General features: G+C 41.4%; 1 protein-coding gene across 3 annotated transcripts in view; it reads left to right on the top strand.

The window, feature by feature from the left end:
• PHKB (phosphorylase kinase regulatory subunit beta) overlaps positions 1-17,801 on the top strand; it is a 1,122,330-nt gene that overhangs the window by 508,889 nt on the left and 595,640 nt on the right. For all 3 annotated transcript variants that reach the window (XM_069216595.1, XM_069216596.1, XM_069216594.1), the window contains 2 exons: positions 6,622-6,819; positions 11,841-11,898. In XM_069216595.1, coding sequence (XP_069072696.1) covers positions 6,622-6,819; positions 11,841-11,898 — 256 coding nt within the window. The remainder of the gene's footprint in view (positions 1-6,621; positions 6,820-11,840; positions 11,899-17,801) is intronic.

Here is a 17,801-nt window from a genome sequence, read left to right as displayed (position 1 = left end):
GAATTGGGACACTTTTCTCAGGCAATTGTTCCCCAGTTAAATTACTTGCAGCAGAGGTGTTAATGTCCCATTAGCGAAATCCTTTACAGTTATTGCTGTTTTTTTAATACACACTGTCACTCAGTTTACTCATATTAAAGCCTCCTTACTGTCTTAATATGGTTATATTTATGTATATTTAAAGAATATTTTCCATGATGGGATTAAATGAGGAGGAGGATTTTTTTTGATGCAGTAGATGCCTCTATTTTCTGCGCAGTTTCTGAGGCCATTGCTCCTTTGGAGGAACATTTGTCTTTACAAATTTCACGAGAGTGTGCTAAGAAGCTACTTCTTCATCTCTCCCTTCAGCCCCTGTTCTGCAAAACTTGCCCCTGCAAAGGCCTACCCCTGCGAAGCGCCGTAGCGCAGCAGGCGCCAATCAAGATATGTTTGAGAGATCAAACAAGTGTTCATGGCTGATGATAATAACCCAGCTGTGGACTCTTCCTCATCCCTTACTCATGATCAGTATTCTGATAATTATTTTAATCCCAATGAAGAACCTGGCCCTTCCAGACCCTGGCTTCCGACTTCTCAGGTTTCCCCTGATTCCATCACTGAGCCTTCTGACATGCTAGACCCCAACAACATTCTTCATCCTCGGTCTTCCGATTGGGCCCAGTCTGACAAAGTTGCCACATATGTAGAGGGTCGCATTCGGAAACCACTGGAAAAAGAGTCACGGAATTGCCTCAGAGCAGAATACCCTTGCCCTTCCTTGTCTGACAAGGTTGCCCAAACCCCTGAACTAGATCCCAGAATGTGCACCTTTTTGCGAAAATTTATCAAGGACCCTAAAAAACGGTATTGATAGGTCCTGGCGGGCATTTCAGGACAAACTTTTAGATATCTTCGGTCCTTTAACAATGATCTTAGATATGGCAGAGGATGCAAAGGCTTCAGGCTCTGTTGTTTCCCCAGAAGTTCTCTCTGGTTGGGCACAGCGTGACTTGATTTTCCTGGGTAACGCTAATTGTGCTGTTTCTACTGAGCGCTGCCGATCTCTTTTAATCAAAGTAGACCCTAAGTTAGGAGGCCTGGCAGATTCTGAGGCAGGACCCGTAGCTCAGGGTGGTCTTTTTTGTTAGCCATTTATCAAGGAACTTTGAAAATTCGTGAAAACCTTCACATCCCTAGACAAGACTCAGTCTTCAATTAAAAAAGTTTTTCCCTCTTGTGTCCTTTACGGGCCCGTCGAGGCAGGGGCCACTCGTCCGGCCGCCCGTACTCTCAAAACTTCTTCCATTTTGTATCCAACCAGAGGCCGGAGTTTCAGAAACTGAGGGAACAGAGGATTCTCCAATACCGCTTATTCAGATAAGAGTTCTCCCTTCTTCTCTTCTAAAAGTAGGGGGCCTTCTGGCTAATTTTATCCAGGCTTGGGAGTCAATCACAGCAGATGCATAGGTCTTACAAACAGTCAGAGGCTTTCACATTGGACTTCATGGGACCCCCACACAGATTGCTTCTCCTCGACCTATTCAATTTCCTTCTCCAGATCTCGCTTTGGTGGACACAGAGGTTGCATCTCTGCTGGAAAAAGAAGCTATCTGTCCAACACTTCCCTATCCACGTGGCTTCATAAGCAACAATTTCTTGGTCAACAATGCAAATGTGGGCCAACGGCCTGTCATTAACCTTTGCGACTTCAATGATTGGCTTGTATATCAAAACTGAAAAATGGAAAGAATTCACCTCCTTCGTGATGTTCTGCACCCTCTAGACTGATTATCACGTTTAGATTTAAAAGATGCTTACCTTACCATTCCAATTTTCCCTCCTCACAGGCATTTTCTACAGTTCATTTGGCATCAACAAACTTACGAATTCACCATCCTTCCGTTCAGTCTTTCCTCAGCTCCTTGGTGTTTCACCAAGGTTCTCAAACCAGTGGTGGAACACCTCAGGGTATTCGCCTGATCATCTATTTAGACGGCATTCTTCTTTTGGCCCCGTGCCCTCGGAAGTTGACTCTTCATTTGCAAAGCACTATCAATCTCTTGCAACATCTAGGTTTCGTTATACACAAATCCAAATTTCTTCTGGTTCCTTCCCAGAAAGCTGTTTTCCTAAGTTTCGTAATAGATTCAGTCTCAGCCACTTTGAGTCTTCCAACTCGAAAAATTACAAAAATTCACCACGAGCTTCGACGATCCTTAACCAGACAGCGGATTTCTCTGTGCCAAATTGCCTGTTTGGTAGGCCTTCTCTCTTCCTCCAGCTAGGTGATTTTTCCTGGCCCCCTCCATTAACGAGCCCTCCAACGTCTCAAAGATGCTCACCTACGCAAGAGTTATTCTTACCCTCACATGATTTCCCTTTTAGAAGAAGCTCGGGAGGAAATTCAGTGGTGGCTCTCCCATTTAGAGGCTTGAAACGGCAGAGCAATTTTCGGGTCAGCACCAAATCTAATCATAGAGTCCAAAGCCAGCAGATCAGGCTGGGACCCTCTTTGTGGAGATTTTTCCCCGGACGGATTCTGGTCTGCGGAGGAACAGAATTTACACATAAATTGTCTGGAACTCTTAGCTGGCTCCTTTCCAGTCAAGCGCTGGACCAAAGACTCTATTCAGGCATGTATCCTCCTGAAGATGGGCAATATCTCTGCTGGCCGTTATATTAATCATCTGGGTGGCACTCGATCCGAAACTTTGTCAGACCTCACAACCAGTTTTTGGCAATATTGCCTAGATCGTCAGATCTCTGTCACGGCGGAGTGCCACCCAGGCCATTTCAACCAGGTGGCGGATTTTCAATCCAGACACCTTCGGGACTCCAGTCTCTGGAAGCTCCATCCAGATGTCTTTTCGAATATCGATTTGGATCGTTTTCGTTGGATCTTTTTGCTTCCAGACTAGCTCATCAAGTTCCCAAGTTTCACAGCTGGAGGCCAGATGCTTTAGCAGCCGCCACCGACGCTTTTCTGCAGAATTGGATTCAAGAGAGCAGTTACGCCTTTCCTCCTTTTGCGATGATCACTCGCAATTCTGCTCAGATTCTTCGCCAGGAGGCCAACGTAGTCCTGATCACTCCCATTTGGCGATCTCAAGTTTGGTTTCCAGTTCTTCTGGAGCTTTCTTGGGTTTTTCCAATCCAGCTCCCCTATTTCCCTTGATCCTCCTCAATCTGGATCATATGCCTCACCAATTGGTTCTGCAAGGCTCTATGTCTCTGATGACGTTGCGACTTTCAGGGGACGATGGTAGATCCTGGGCCTTTCGGACCAGGCTCAGGACCTCTTATTTAAAGCCTGGGCTCTCAGAACCTCCAAACGATACAAATCGGCTTGGTTTTGCTTGTCTGGTTGGTGTTTGCGACAGAATCTCGATCCTGTGGACGCTGATGTAGTAGATATAATCAATTTTTTAGCCAGTCTAGCTTTGGAGGGCTTAGAATACCGCTCTATAAATACTTTGAGATCTGCCATCTCGGCTGGGCACTCTCCCTTGAACAGGTCCCCATCGGGAGAACACCCTCTTGTATGTCGTCTCCTTTGTGAAATCAGACTTTCCCTTCCTTCTGAACTACGTTATTCTTCACTTTGGGATGTCAATCATGTTTTGAATATATTTTTGTCTTGGAGTCATAACCGTTACTTATCCAGGAAAGAACTCACAGCAGAGCTGGTCCTCCGTTTAGTTTCTTGTAGACGGGTCTCAGATGTCCGTGCTTTGGATATTTCCCCTGGAACTTTTTATCCTTTGGTGTTACTTTCACTGTAAGTAGAAGAACTAAATCTAATCCAAGAGTAATTTCCTATCCTGCTTTCCCAGAGTCCCCTAAACTTTGTTGTTTAATGTCTCAAAGCACATGAAGATATGTTTTCAGAACTTCGCCCCCCTGGGAAACATCAGCTTCTCATTGCTCTCAGAAAACCACATAAAGCTGTTTTATCCCCTACCATTGCATGTTGGGTTGGCTGGGTCATGCAAGAGGCTGGAATTGATCTCTCTAGGTTTGGAGCACATTCCACTCAAGGAGCTATGGCCTCCAAAGCGTTCACTTTAGGTGCTTGCTTGGAGGATTTCATGAATGCTGCTGATTGGTCTTTGGACTCTACTTTTAAAAGGTTTTATTTAAAACCAGTTCTTGACATGGCTCAGCTCATAGTGGACAAGCTTTGAACTAGCATAATCCTCGCCTCCGGTCCTGACATAGAATGAAAAATTTCCTAGCTAGCGTAACAGAAAGTTTCAATTCTATTAAGGACACAGAGGCGAGGATTATTCCACCAGATTGTATTCACATTCCCTTTTGTTAGTAACATCATACTATTATTTTCATTTGCTATCAGTGACAGAATATCTTGTACCTGTTTCATTGTTTATAATCTGATGGTTTTTCCTTTCAGGACATTTTTTATTACTACTCATTGACTATTCTAACGTTCATTGTACTACTATTTTCTTAGGATCGGACATGGTTAAACAAGATGTTTGAACGTTCTGCTCAGCCTGTCTCACCCTACGAAAAAGGAGTTGCAGACACTGACGATGGACTACATTGGGACTCATTTGTGCTGATTGGCTGTTGCTGTTCTACCCCATGCTATTGGATATGCTTGTTTTTACTTCCTGATCCCGAGTGTTCTTGGGATCAGTAGTTGGTTATTATTAATCTTTCTTGGCTGCTATTCATTAAAGTGAAGAAAGATCAGCATAATCCTCACCTCCATGTCCTTAATAGAATTGAAACTTTTTGTTACGATAGCTAGGACATTTTTCATTAGCCACTAATTTAAAGTGGGATGTTCAACTTACCAATGGCTGTACACAATAAGTGTGAAATCCTTTGCACTTGTACCTGTTGTAAACTGGATGACATGGACTTACCTCCTCAGCAATTGGTTGTTTATACCCATTTTATGGTGGTTAGGAGGGTACAACTTATCTCTCTACACTACTTAGCTCATGGTGTCTTAGTGTGTATGGAAGAAATGCATACACATAAATGTAAAAGGTCAGACACACTTATTTATAAATGCTTAATTAAGGGAATAGATCTTCATATTTCATGCAAATTAGTCAATAAGTGCCAAAGTCAATAGCAAATCAAAAACACGTTTTCAATTGTCAAGATAGTAATTTGACCCTTTGAACCCTAACCAAAACCTATTTCAAATGATATCTCAAAAACTACTGAATGGATATACACCAAAGCAAGCAAAGGCACTCCTCTGAGTACATTTCTAGGTTCACACCACATTTTGTGTAATTCTGTTCTGAGGCTTTTTGCTGTAGTGGAGAGCAAAGCTTCTTATAAGAGTTAAAATGGGAAATGTCACTTTTTTGACTCCCCACATCCAACCTTTGCTTTATGCACCAGTCAAGACTTTGTTGGTTGCTTTTTCCATTGGGAGGAGCAATCTATACATTGAAACTTTTATCTTGGCTCTAAAATATGATATATGCATATTGCCACCTAAGTCTGCTTGGATAGCAATCTAAATATTTGTCTGTGATGGCAATACAATTATCGGTACTGGTAGCACAGAGCTACAATCATAGATATGGCCAAGTCTGATACCTATTCAGGGTATACATTGCACTCAATGATGACACAAGTATTCATGGCAACTACTAGAGTGAAAAAGCACAATGTGTGGTTGAATATATGAGAGTTAACTTAAAAACGTTGATGGTTCAGATTTGGCAATCACTTGTGAAGCTCTGCTAAAATATAAGTGGTAAATGGTCTACAAATAAGGTGTAATTGCTCATTAACCATGATTGAGCATACCAGTCTAATGATGGAGTGTGTGACCCATGGTTTTGTGCTACTTCAGGTTATATCCCTTGTTAATTATTCATAAAAAATTTGACTTTGTGTACTAGGTTTGTTTGGCTGTCTAAAAATCAACAATACTTAGACGTCTTCAATATCACAGAGGGCTGGTGCTACCAAGTGTCGGAATATAACATATGCCTGTGAGGGGCAACAGGTCTGACAAAACCATGAAGTCTGAATTAGGAAAGAATGTCCCTTCTTTTCTATTTAACCATGGCTAGAAAACATTTTTTTTATTTTACCACCTGAGATTCAATTTCTCATCTGGCCTTGCTGTTCGATGTGAATGCTAGGCATGCCAAATGTTCATTTTGTCTTATGGAAATCGTTAGAGGACAGATCCTTTGGAGTCCTTAGCAGTTCATTTGTTTTTCTGTTCAGTCTAGTGATATATCTTTCAATTACAAAATAGCAAACAAATGTTGCTTTCTATATGCAAGGCTTAATAAGGATAAAAAAAATAATTTGGCCAAAAGTGTGATGACTGAAGTATTTTGAAATACAATGTTTTGTTTGGTTATGGGGGATGTGTATTTCTATAAATCTACAAATGCAATATATTATGCAACTTTTATCCTATCTCCCTGCAGCCCTCTATAATTCTTAGAAACTTTATTATTATGAATCATCAAGGTGCTTGTTCATATAAGATAGAGGTTTCTCTTGTAAGAGGCTAAATCCAGGTCTTTTAACTATTATTGCCTTTGTTCTTTTACAGCAAGATGAATTTGTTGAGTGTCTTTAGATGACAGGTTCTTTAACATAAAACAATATGTGCCTCTCTTTTTCTAGAATACCGATGCAGCCCTTCTTCCCTGCATTAGTTATCCTGCCTTCGCCGTGGACGATGACGCTTTGTACAGTCAAACTCTGGATAAGATTGTCCGAAAACTTAAAGGAAAGTATGGTTTCAAACGATTCTTGCGAGATGGCTACAGGACAGCGCTGGAAGACATGAACAGACGGTACTACAAGCCTGCAGAGATTAAGGTATACTCTAAATACTGCTGTATCACATACAGGGTGCTCCTTAAAAATAGGTTAAGCTGTAACTACAGTAGTAGAACTGAGGCCAGGGTGTGAGTGGTGAGGAGCGGGATGAGCGTGATGGGCGAAACAAATTTAAATTGAGGCCTTCCAGTTCCGTGAAACAATTGGCTCCATTCATATTTTCATATATCATTGCACAAAAAAGTGTGACTACAAATAAAAAAGTAAGAAAACTGTGAGAAAAATGTTTATTAAAAAATGCTAAAACTATTTTAAAGTATTAAATAAAGTCGTGAACCCCAACAGCTCCTATTAGCTGTATGTCACTTTGATTTCTAATGCCGTTGCTGTGGTTGAGTTAGAAATATTTTGATATCCATGCACTGTTTTTTATATCCCTGCAGAGAGCTTTTCTATACGTGTTTGGAAAGAAGCCAAACTATCACATATGAATTATGATAATAATAGGGTCCATTCATTAAAAGGAAACTGTACGAATTGTGTTTGTGGTGTCATTAATCACGTTTCTCCCTCATGATTGCATTTATAGCAGCATTGTTCTGGCTGCCACTTTTTTGCTTTTGATACATCCCATAAGCTTTGCTACTAACTGAATTATGTGCTGACATTTGATTAATGTTTTAAAATAATGTACAAATTGGATTTGTCCTGGTGCCTGTGCGTGCACAGTTTTATGATAGCTTGAAGTCAGTAGTTTGGCCAGTTATTGATTTGTTGAATGATTCAGGTTTCAAGGTTTAGAATTGTATCGGGCTTTTATTTTAAATATCTTCTTGGACCTTAATTTATCATTTTTTAACTGTTGTTGTTAAGTTTCTCAGAATAGTACAAATTATTAAAAAGAGTCCACTTCACGCTTTGTTTTTTGTTTGATTCGTACAAGTTAATGCCTTCCACATGTGTTGTATATTTTGTAGTGATTCCTGTTAATATTTTCGTTTTTTATAATTGACATTTGTTCTCTGTATAATTATGCGGGCAAAGGAGACTTTACCCGCAGCCCCCAAAATCATTTACATAAGAAAAATCAGTGACTAATAATTGCACTACTCCACAATTAACTTTTAGTGATACAGTGGACCTCTGACCAGCACAGCTGTGTGCTTTTCTTCTCAGAAACGTGTTCCTTTATTGAATAGTAGACTGAAACAATTCACATAGCTAATGACTAGAGGAAAAGATACATTTTTGTATTTTTTAAATAATTGTATTGCTTTCAGATTCCTATCAAATTGCAAGACGTTTTTCATTGTGTGTCAACATGCCCTGTATTTATTTAAGCTGTGACTTAAAAGTACCATCTTTCCAGTGATTGCTGGTCAGTAGTTAACTTCCTCTTGGATTAAATGAACTTCATACCCTCCCAAGTGAAATAAAAATAGTATTGGTGAGCGGTAGTTAGAGCCATCTGACAATAAAATGTCTTTAATATGAAAAACAAAACATCTAGTGCTTCATGACTTGGTAGGGCAGTATATTCAAGCTGGAATGGTGTTGCAAAGAAGAATTACATAAATCACTTAATATTAGAGTACCAATGGCATCTTTGACTACTTTGGATTGTATGTGGCTTGTGTGATTCACATTTAGATAAATGGTGGGTGTTTGTGTCCTTTCCTCAGTATTTTAGGTTACAGCCACTGTAGGAAACCTTCCTTTTCTGTTTGGGCACACTAGATTTTTCACATTTTCCTAGACAGTATATTTTTGCTGACTTTTCTAGAGCTCTATGCACTTTACCCTTGATAACCAGTAGTAAAGTGCCTCTGTTCTTCCATTAAACATGGTCACATTGTGATATTCCTACTTGGTATATCTAGGCTACCTTGGAGACCCTAGTTTATGGTACAAGGTGTACTCTAGGCCTAAAAGATAAATGCCAGTAATGGACTTAAGCAACTGTTGTGCCCTCCTCCTTAGTGGCAGGGCAAACCTGTCTTCAGGTCTGCTGCTGTAGCCTGACTTCTTCAGCTTTAAGCCAGCAGTCCGGCCTGTGACATTTACGCTTTTAGATAGGGGAAAACCTCAATTTCAAATATTAATAAGTCACCCTTGTATAAGCCTTATAGCCCGCAAGGTACGGTGTATAGTATTTCAAAATTGGGGCATATAGGAAATTATTATTCTCATATGTCTATGGTGACAAGGTCCCAAAACCTATTTTCACTTACTTTGACATGCCTAGCATTCCTATGTAGAAAACTAGAGTGCAGATTAAAATAATAATACTGTATCTCAAGAATGGAATCAGCTAGAAAAATAGTTAAATAACTATTTTTAATAATCATTAAAATCTAATTATATGGTGAAGTTGGGTTTTTCATAGTTATTAAGGAAAAATAACTTTAAGAAAGTTACCTTTTCCCTGCCTGACATTCCTTGAAGCTGATTTGCATTGTATCTCCAGCTTCTCGCAGCTAGGGATTAGCTTTGAATAGACATTAAAAGGGTGTGAAATGCCTTCCATGGGCACAATAGGCTGAAAAAGCAGAGATGACTCCTCAGAACTTAATGGGATATGCAGGTGGGGTGCCGTAGACATCATGTTTGACACTATAATGTCAAATTCAGTTTTTTAGTGTCAAATCCTGAATGACAGATCTGTTGGGTTAACACATAACAGTTGTGGTGCACTTAAAAGGGAGAGAACAGGCTGCCAAGACAATTAATTTGTATCCACTGTCAGGTTGCCAAAGGACCATGCCTTTTTCCTAGAAGATGTCTGTCTCTGGGTTTGTTGTGGCTTTTGGTTTGTTGTGCGTAGTTGCTCTAAACTGCATTTTGGTGTTAGAGGGTGGTAGGATGACCATAGTACACTCCCCACACACATCTACAGCCATCAGAGCCCTAATTTAATGTGCCTGAAGGCTTTCATCATCTTGAAAATGCTCTCACACATTGAATTTTTAGTCCTGTTTGCGGTAAGCCAAACAGGAACTACAGAAAAGTAGGTAGGGTTGACCTTGGCAACTTTTACCTCATTGTTTAGAGGGTGGCCGGCAGTCATGCCATCTAATGGCTCATACCAGGCAAAAATGTGGCATCGCCAGGCAGCCCCTTCAGATCACTTTCTGGACCTGTGGAAGATCAAAAGAGAAATGGGCCTGTTGTTTGTGACCTCAGAGTAGCCCTGAAGGACTAGGCCTGTTCCCTCTTGTACTCAGGACAAAGAAATGGGCTCCAGATCTCAGTTGGCTGCCCTCCTGTGTGACTACAGGTCAGGGAAACAACAACCTGCAAGAGACCTTTACCTATAAGTACCCAGCTGTCCATTAGCAACTGGACATAGACTGGACCCTGACGTTGGTCTCTGCTTGACAACCTGCAAGTCGTAAGTGCTTCCACTGATACCTGGGGCAACTTTAGAAGTGTAGTCTCTTGTGGATTGGAACTTAAAAGGCTAAGTCAGAAGGCAAACTCTTTGACCACATGAACCAGGTTGGTGTATCCAACCAGCCCTCCATTGCGGTCAACCTCAGATTACACCTAGGTCCCGAAGCTACTGCAGCCATAAACTGTAATTGGCGCTTTGTGCTTTTTGGTGCTATTTTTCCATAACATTTTTTTAAAACTCACATCTCTGGTTCCCTTTGTAGGATTTTTGGCCTTTTGGTGTTGTTTTGTTTGTTAAATTGTTAGATTTTTTGTTATTTTTCTAATTTGGTTTGGGATTTGTATCTTTCTGAATTTTAACTTAGTTACTGTTTTGGCACTGCATAAATACTTTACTCATTGCCCTGGCACAAGCCTCTCTGCTCTGTCCCACAGCTACCAGGGGTCTGAGCTCAGGTTAATTTAGTGACATTAAAAGTTCATACTGACAAGGGTTGTGGTAATTCCTTGAGGTGGACAGTCACTCACCTCAAAAAATAATCAAATTTCCTACAGTCTTCAAATGACATACTGTTGCCATCACTCTCCAGCCCTCACACCTCAAAAAAGACTGATTTTAGAGTAGTTTTTAAAACGTAGTTATAGGTAAATCACATGCTGATATTTAATCTATTCAAATCATCAGATTAGATTTGTCTTCATATGATACACACGCACATGGCCACCATTGAGCTTTGATTCTCTTGGTGTCTGTAGGTGTCTCCCCATGCTCTGCGTGGTGTGTAATCTTTGATTCTCTTGGTGTCTGTAGGTGTCTCCCCGTGCTCTGTTCGATGTGTAATCTTTGATTCTCTTGGTGTCTGTAGGTGTCTCCCCATGCTCTGTCTGGTGTGTAATCTTTGATTCTCTTGGTGTCTGTAGGTGTCTCCCCGTGCTCTGTCTGATGTGTAATCTTTGACTCTCTTGGTGTCTAGGTGTCTCCCCGTGCTCTGTCTGATGTGTAATCTTTGATTCTCTTGGTGTCTGTAGGTGACTCCCCGTGCTCTGTCTGATGTGTAATCTTTGATTCTCTTGGTGTCTGTAGGTGTCTCCCCGTGCTCCGTCTGGTGTGTAATCTTTGATTCTCTTGGTGTCTGTAGGTGTCTCCCCGTGCCCTGTCTGGTGTGTAATCTGGCGGTTGATGACCCTGCCACAAGATGCTAGGAGCGGAGCTAGTTTGTATGGAGGTTGCCTCCTGGCTTGCATGGAATACGTGCACATTTATTACACACACCTGCAGCTCCCGAAACAGCAAGAGTGATGCCAGAACTGCAGGCGGGAAAGGGGATGTGAAGGGAGTGGAAGTGGGAATTGTCGGGTGGTGGTCCGCTTCCTGGGTGTTCATCTTGTGACCAGGTGTTGCTCTGAAGCGGTGGGCGTTCAGCTCCTGATGAGGGAATGGGCCTACCGGACCTCAACTACAGGCTCATGGACAGCTGTCACTGGGCTCTGAAAGATCGAATTAAGGGAAAAGTCTCATTTGTCGGCAACACATTTAGTAAAATGCAGACTGAAGTAATGTTTCGCAAGTGCCTCATTTTACGTGTAAATAATCTGTGCACGGATGAGAAAGTGACTCACGCAGGTACATCCAGTGCACGGTTACATGCTCTGCTCTCTTCTTTCAGCTCTTCGACGGCATCGAGTGTGAATTCCCGCTGTTCTTCATCTTCATGATGATTGATGGTACGTACGATGTAACACTTCTTATCTTGCTACGGAACAACACCGGCTTGGGTCATCATAGAGGACAGAAATAAAATGTGTTTTATACTGCCTAGAAAAATAGGATCCATAACTTAGCGATAAAAGTCAGAGTGAGTTATGAAAGTCTGTGTCAGCAGTAACATTTTAAGAATTGTTTCTGTAACTAGTTATAAATAATGTTTAAAAAGTGCCTGAGTTTTGGCATATCGTGGCACCGCTGGCAGACTGATTATTACTGACATTAAAAACCTTCGTCTATTTCTTTTTGAATGTGCAAACCTGGCGCATCGAGGTCGTGATTGGTAGGGACTGCAGCCGTGAGGGTCTCAAGGCGCTGGGAAGGAGGGGGAGGGGGCATGGAGCCTCAACCTAAAAGCCGTGTCCTGAGGTTCTTCCTGAAGTTGGTGAGCGATGGGCTTTGTCTGAGGTATAGAAGTAGGTAGCGCCATAGCACAATGCCGAATAATTAACACATTTGTTGGTGAAGGGCAGTTAATGACCCATTCCATAAATGCATCACTAATGCTTAAAATAATTGAAATATGTTGACACGGCGTTTGGAAGCAGAATTATTAAATGCACTTACCCAAAGGAAGTGTTTTTTCCTTTGCCATCTTGTTTTTCCAGCCTTGTGTGCGTGAGTACCTTGAATGAGTGTGCCAGGTGTTTTGCAATGTTCAAACTAGTGCTTAATTTGTGCCCGTGGTGGATTCCTGCAACCATTTTTGGCGAGCTTGATTTGAAACATCAGACTTTGGCCTGTACCAAGAGTGGTAAAGGCAGAAAACAGAGAAAGGAGGAAAAGAAAAATATGAAAACGGTGACAAAGGAGGAGGGAACAAGGAATGAAAAATAATTTGTGAAAAAAAGTGAGGTAAAAAAGGCAGGTGTTCCAGGGTGGTGGAATAAAGAGGCGTGAGGTGGAAACCACGTTAGGCAGCAGTGCCAGCCAGCAGCGGCTCCTAAGTAAAACATGGGCCAATGGCTCTTATTTTTATTTTTTTCAAATTAAGCACTGACGTTAGAGAGCTTTTGGACGGGTCAGCGGGAGGTTACGGTGGTCACTGCGTAAACCTCAATAAGCATCTTTGTAGCTTCTGACCATGTTTTATAGCAATAAACCTAGATGACACAATACTTTTCTATGACATGTTACCTGAACATTGGAACCTGAAGGATAAACTCGCGCCTCTGCACTGTTAACCTGCCTTCGTGGGAAGGGACTGCACCTTAAAGCGCGCATCCAAAACACTTTTCGTTGTCCTTGGTGAAATACAAACGTTTCTGTGACAAAAGTGATTTGTAAAAGGTCTCCTACTTCAAAACTTGCTTCACCTACTGCTTTTCTCCTGAGTATACTTTCTGGCATTCAGTAAAGTACTGGAAAACACGCCTACTTCTGGAAGGTAGGTTTACGCCACAACTGATTGCTTTCTTTTAATTTGTCTGTATTACACTCGTGTACAAAGTATTTGTCTTTCTGTAAGAACTTGTCCCACTCTGCCCCGGTTTCACTAGTTCATAACCAGCCAGTAGCACCTTATGTAGCATAACTATTTAGTGACAACCATCCTGTCCTGAGTAGCTCTCCTGCCATCAAGTAACCTCTTTCTAAAACAATACTTAAAATTAAAAGAAAGCGGGGCTCTTCGATATCATAGTAATACTATTCGGACCTTTCACCAGTGAGTTTCTTGTATGCATGATGTTGTGGCTTTTGTTAGAAGTTACATGATGTTCAGGCTCCCGCTTGGCCTAATCTTTGCTGATGCATTGAGCTGGGTGACTGTTGATTCCATATATAACACAACTCATGGTGTGATAACTTCCCGATGTGCTGTGTCTTAAGGTGGGTTTTAGTTTGGGAATTGGTCACAGACTGTGCTGTAGCTTGTGCTTTTTGCCTATACCTCCACAGTCATACCTCTTTTATTCTCACAAGTTGTAGTTATTCCACACTTAATCAGCGTCATCAAGCTGTTATTTACAGGTATTTTTTTCTTGTCCACTTGCAGAGTGATTCCAATCTCATTAGTTCTCGTTCTTGGATGCTGCATTGGGCTCATGACTCTTGTGCAACATGACAGGATCAAACTCCTTCATTTTGTTTCTTGACAAGCAGTATTGGTGGTCAAATTGGTTTGGCAGACTTCAAATCGAGCGGATGCTCGAGACACAAGCTCACAGCAGCATCCTGCTTTGTTTTTAACGTGCCTTGTGGACCTACTGAATAAATGGAATCACTGGGTTTACACAGAATTTGTTTTATAACATTATCTGGACCCCTTATATGACCAGAAAGCATTTACTGCACTCTCCTTCCCCACAAGGTCTAGACCACCATGTTAGTAGCATCTTAACATAGTGTGGTGGACTGGCCAATGAAGCCACAAATAAGTTGGTGAGGCCAAGGTGAGGGTCATCAGCTTTTTGCTTTATTTAGGAATAGTCTCTATGTTCCAGTAATGCATAGAAATAAAAATAAAATAAAAAGTTACTATATTTTTTGTGGTTTCTTGTTTTACTCTGGAGGGTGTACGCCAATAAACCTCTTGCTCTCTTGCTGTGTAAGGTATAGTATAATTGTTTTGCCTGCTTTTGTGGTCTTTAAGAGTCTTGCCCGTGTTTTCTTCTTCTGAGATTGTCCCTTGGCACATTTCCCTATCTTACGTCAGTGTGTGTTCATTCCTTAGGCTTTGGATTGAAGTACAATTTTTCTGAACTATCTTCCTAAGCTTTTTATCTGTCCCCTTCTCTTTGGGCTTCTCCCTTTGTCCATGTTTCATGTTCCCTTATCAGTAATGAGAAAATGTAGTTTTGGGCTTTAATGGTCTAGCACTGTCAGTTTTACCTTGTCCTTTTTACCTCTGTTTTCATAGATAAAATGCCATCAATGACATGCTCGGAGGATGTGCTAAAGCTTAAGACAAATCTGGATATACCTGTGCTAGGAGATGCTGCATCCGAATTTTTTCAAGACTCTTGGGCCTTAGCTTCGCATCTTCTCTTTTGCCCTATAAATTGCTTGCCAATGGCTTTGAGTCCTGCATCTTTCATGGTATTGCCACCTTTTGGTGGGCAGTCACTTTTCGTGTAAGACCTTTCATCATCTCCTCCCTTCTTTGGCTTTCTGTTTGGCCTCAGCTGGCCTTGTGGAGACGTGCAACAGCTGTCTTCACTTTCTCTTCTTCCTTTCATCATATTTTGTTGGTTTTCCTTCTGCAAGAGCTTCTGTTATTGCCGACTAAAGAATGTCTACCCAAGAAAAAAGGGGTTTGAGGAGCTTTAACTGCATAGATGTGGAGAGGCTTCCTAAGATTATCTGTGGTTTTGTTTTCTTGTAATTCGTGTAAATTTTGACTGCTCAATGCTGCACCAGTCCATCCAGCCTAGTAATCTGTGCTTCCATGGATTCACCATGCTCTTTAATGCACCTAGTTGAAAGAGGCATTTCAAGTTCCACATTTTTTTATTTGATTAAAATATGCGCCTACTGCATGTTTGTGCTTTTTATATTTGTCTGTCTATTTTGTGGTGGGTGTTGTGATGAAATACCAGCCATCATGTCCCACTAGATCCCTGAAAAGCTCCAATTTATGTATGTCACCAGACTCCCATACTACCTTATGAAAGTTATCTAATGACTGCTGCTATTTCCTTAATGTTGGTCTCAGATTTTGTACATCAGTCACCTTGACTGACGAAGGCCCATTGAGCCAGTAGGTTATTTCTGATGAATATCTTTTCCTTATGAATTATTCTTCCAGGCTTCAGACTTGTCCCTAAAACCTTTCCCCAGTAATACCTCTCCTGTGCCATTAGGTGCCCCTATGTGTTTTAAGCTTTGACTCATCCTCCAGGCATGAAGGTACTGGAGTATATTAGGATTCAATCATCGTTCACTGGCGTCAGTTCCTTCTTTTAGACTACTCATCACAGATCAAAAGATCTTTTTTAGTGTCTCACTGATAAAATTCCTTAGCACTTTGACAGTTGTTAGGTCAGATGTCTCCTACAAGTGTTTCAGGGTTTTAAGCTGGTCACAGATGCACTAAAATGATGTCCTTGCTTGACCCACGTGACATCTACATGTGCTGTTTGGTATCAAAACAAAATGCCACAACCTGTGTTTTGTATACCACCATGCACTTGAATGCCATCAACCCCTTCGCTGCCAGGCCTTTTCCCCCCCTCAGATGCCAGGCCTTTTTTTGGCTATTTATGGCAGTTCGCGCTTAGGCTTTTTGTCCACATAAGCTACTCACGCCAAATTTGCGTCCTTTTTTTCCAGCATCCTAGAGATTCTAGAGGTACCCAGAGTTTGTGGGTTCCCCCGAAGGAGACCAAGAAATTAGCCGAAATACAGCAACAATTCTGTTTTTTTTTTGTTTAAAAAAAAAAAAAAGTGAATAAAGGGCTGCCGAAGAAGGCTTGTGGTTTTTTTCCCCCTGAAAATGGCATCAACAAAGGGTTTGCGGTGATAAAATCACCATCTTCCCAGCTTTCAGGAGCAGGCAGACTTGAATCCGAAAACCCACATTTTCAACACAATTTTTGCATTTTACTGGGACATACCCCATTTTTACTATTTTTTTGTGCTTGCAGCCTCCTTCCAGTTAGTGATAGAAATGGGTATGAAACCAATGCTGTATCCCGGAAAGCTAAACATTTCTGAAAAGTAGACAACAATCTGAATTCAGCAAGTGGTAATTTGTGTAGATCCTACAAGGGTTTCCTACAGAAAATAATAGCTGGAATGAAAAAATATTGAAATTGAGGTGAAAAAACAGCCATTTTCCTCCACGTTTTACTCCTTAACTGTTTCCTGCAATGTCAGATTTTTTAAAGCAATATACCGTTAAGTCTGCTGGACTCATCTGGTTGCAGGGATATAAAGGGCTTGTAGGTTCATCAAGAACCCTAGGTACCCAGAGCCAATAAATGAGCACCTTGAAATGGGTTTTCTTTCTTACCGGGTATACAGCAATTCATTTGCTGAAATATAAAGAGGGAAAAATAGGTATCAAGAAAACCTTTGTATTTCCAAAATGGGCACAAGATAAGGTGTTGAGAAGCAGTGGTTGTTTGCACATCTCTGAATTCCGAGGTGCCCCTACTAGCATGTGAATTACAGGGCATTTCTCAAATAGATGTCTTTTTTTATACCCTGTCTTATTTGGAATGAAAAAATGTAGAAAAAGACAAGGGGCAATAACACTTGTTTTGCTATTCTGTGTTCCCCCAAGTCTCCCGATAAAAATGGTACCTCACTTGCGTGGGTAGGCCTAATGCTCTCGACAGGAAATGTAACATGGACACATCACATTTTTACATTGAAATCTGACGTGTTTTTTGCAAAGTGCCTAGCTGTGGATTTTGGCCTCTAGCTCAGCCGGCACCGAGGGAAACCTACCAAACCTGCACATTTCTGAAAACTCGACACCTAGGGTAATCAAAGATGGGGTGACTTGTGGGGCTGTCACCAGATTTTGCTACCCAAAATCCTTTGCAAACTTCAAAATTTGGCTGAAAAAGCACGTTTTCCTCACATTTCAGTGACAGAAAGTTCTGGAATCTGAGAGGAGCCACAAATTGTCTTCCACCCAGCATTTTCAAGTCTCCCAATAAAAATGGTACATCACTTGTGTGGGTAGGCCTAGCGCCTGTGACAGGAAATGCCCCAAAACACAACATGGACACATCACATTTTCCTAAAGAAAACAGAGCTGTTTTTTACAAAGTTCCTACCTGTGGATTTTGGCCTCTAGCTCAGCCGGCACCTAGGGAAACCTACCAAACCGGTGCATTTTTGAAAACTAGACACCTAGGGGACTCCAAGAGGGGGTGACTTGTGGGGCTCTCACCAGGTTCTGCTAACCAAA

This window comes from Pleurodeles waltl, chromosome 12, assembly GCF_031143425.1.
Source record: "Pleurodeles waltl isolate 20211129_DDA chromosome 12, aPleWal1.hap1.20221129, whole genome shotgun sequence".
Taxonomy (NCBI): Eukaryota; Metazoa; Chordata; class Amphibia; order Caudata; family Salamandridae; genus Pleurodeles; species Pleurodeles waltl.
The sequence above is the reverse complement of the archived record's forward strand: the minus strand, read 5'-3'. Positions and strand labels throughout refer to the sequence as shown.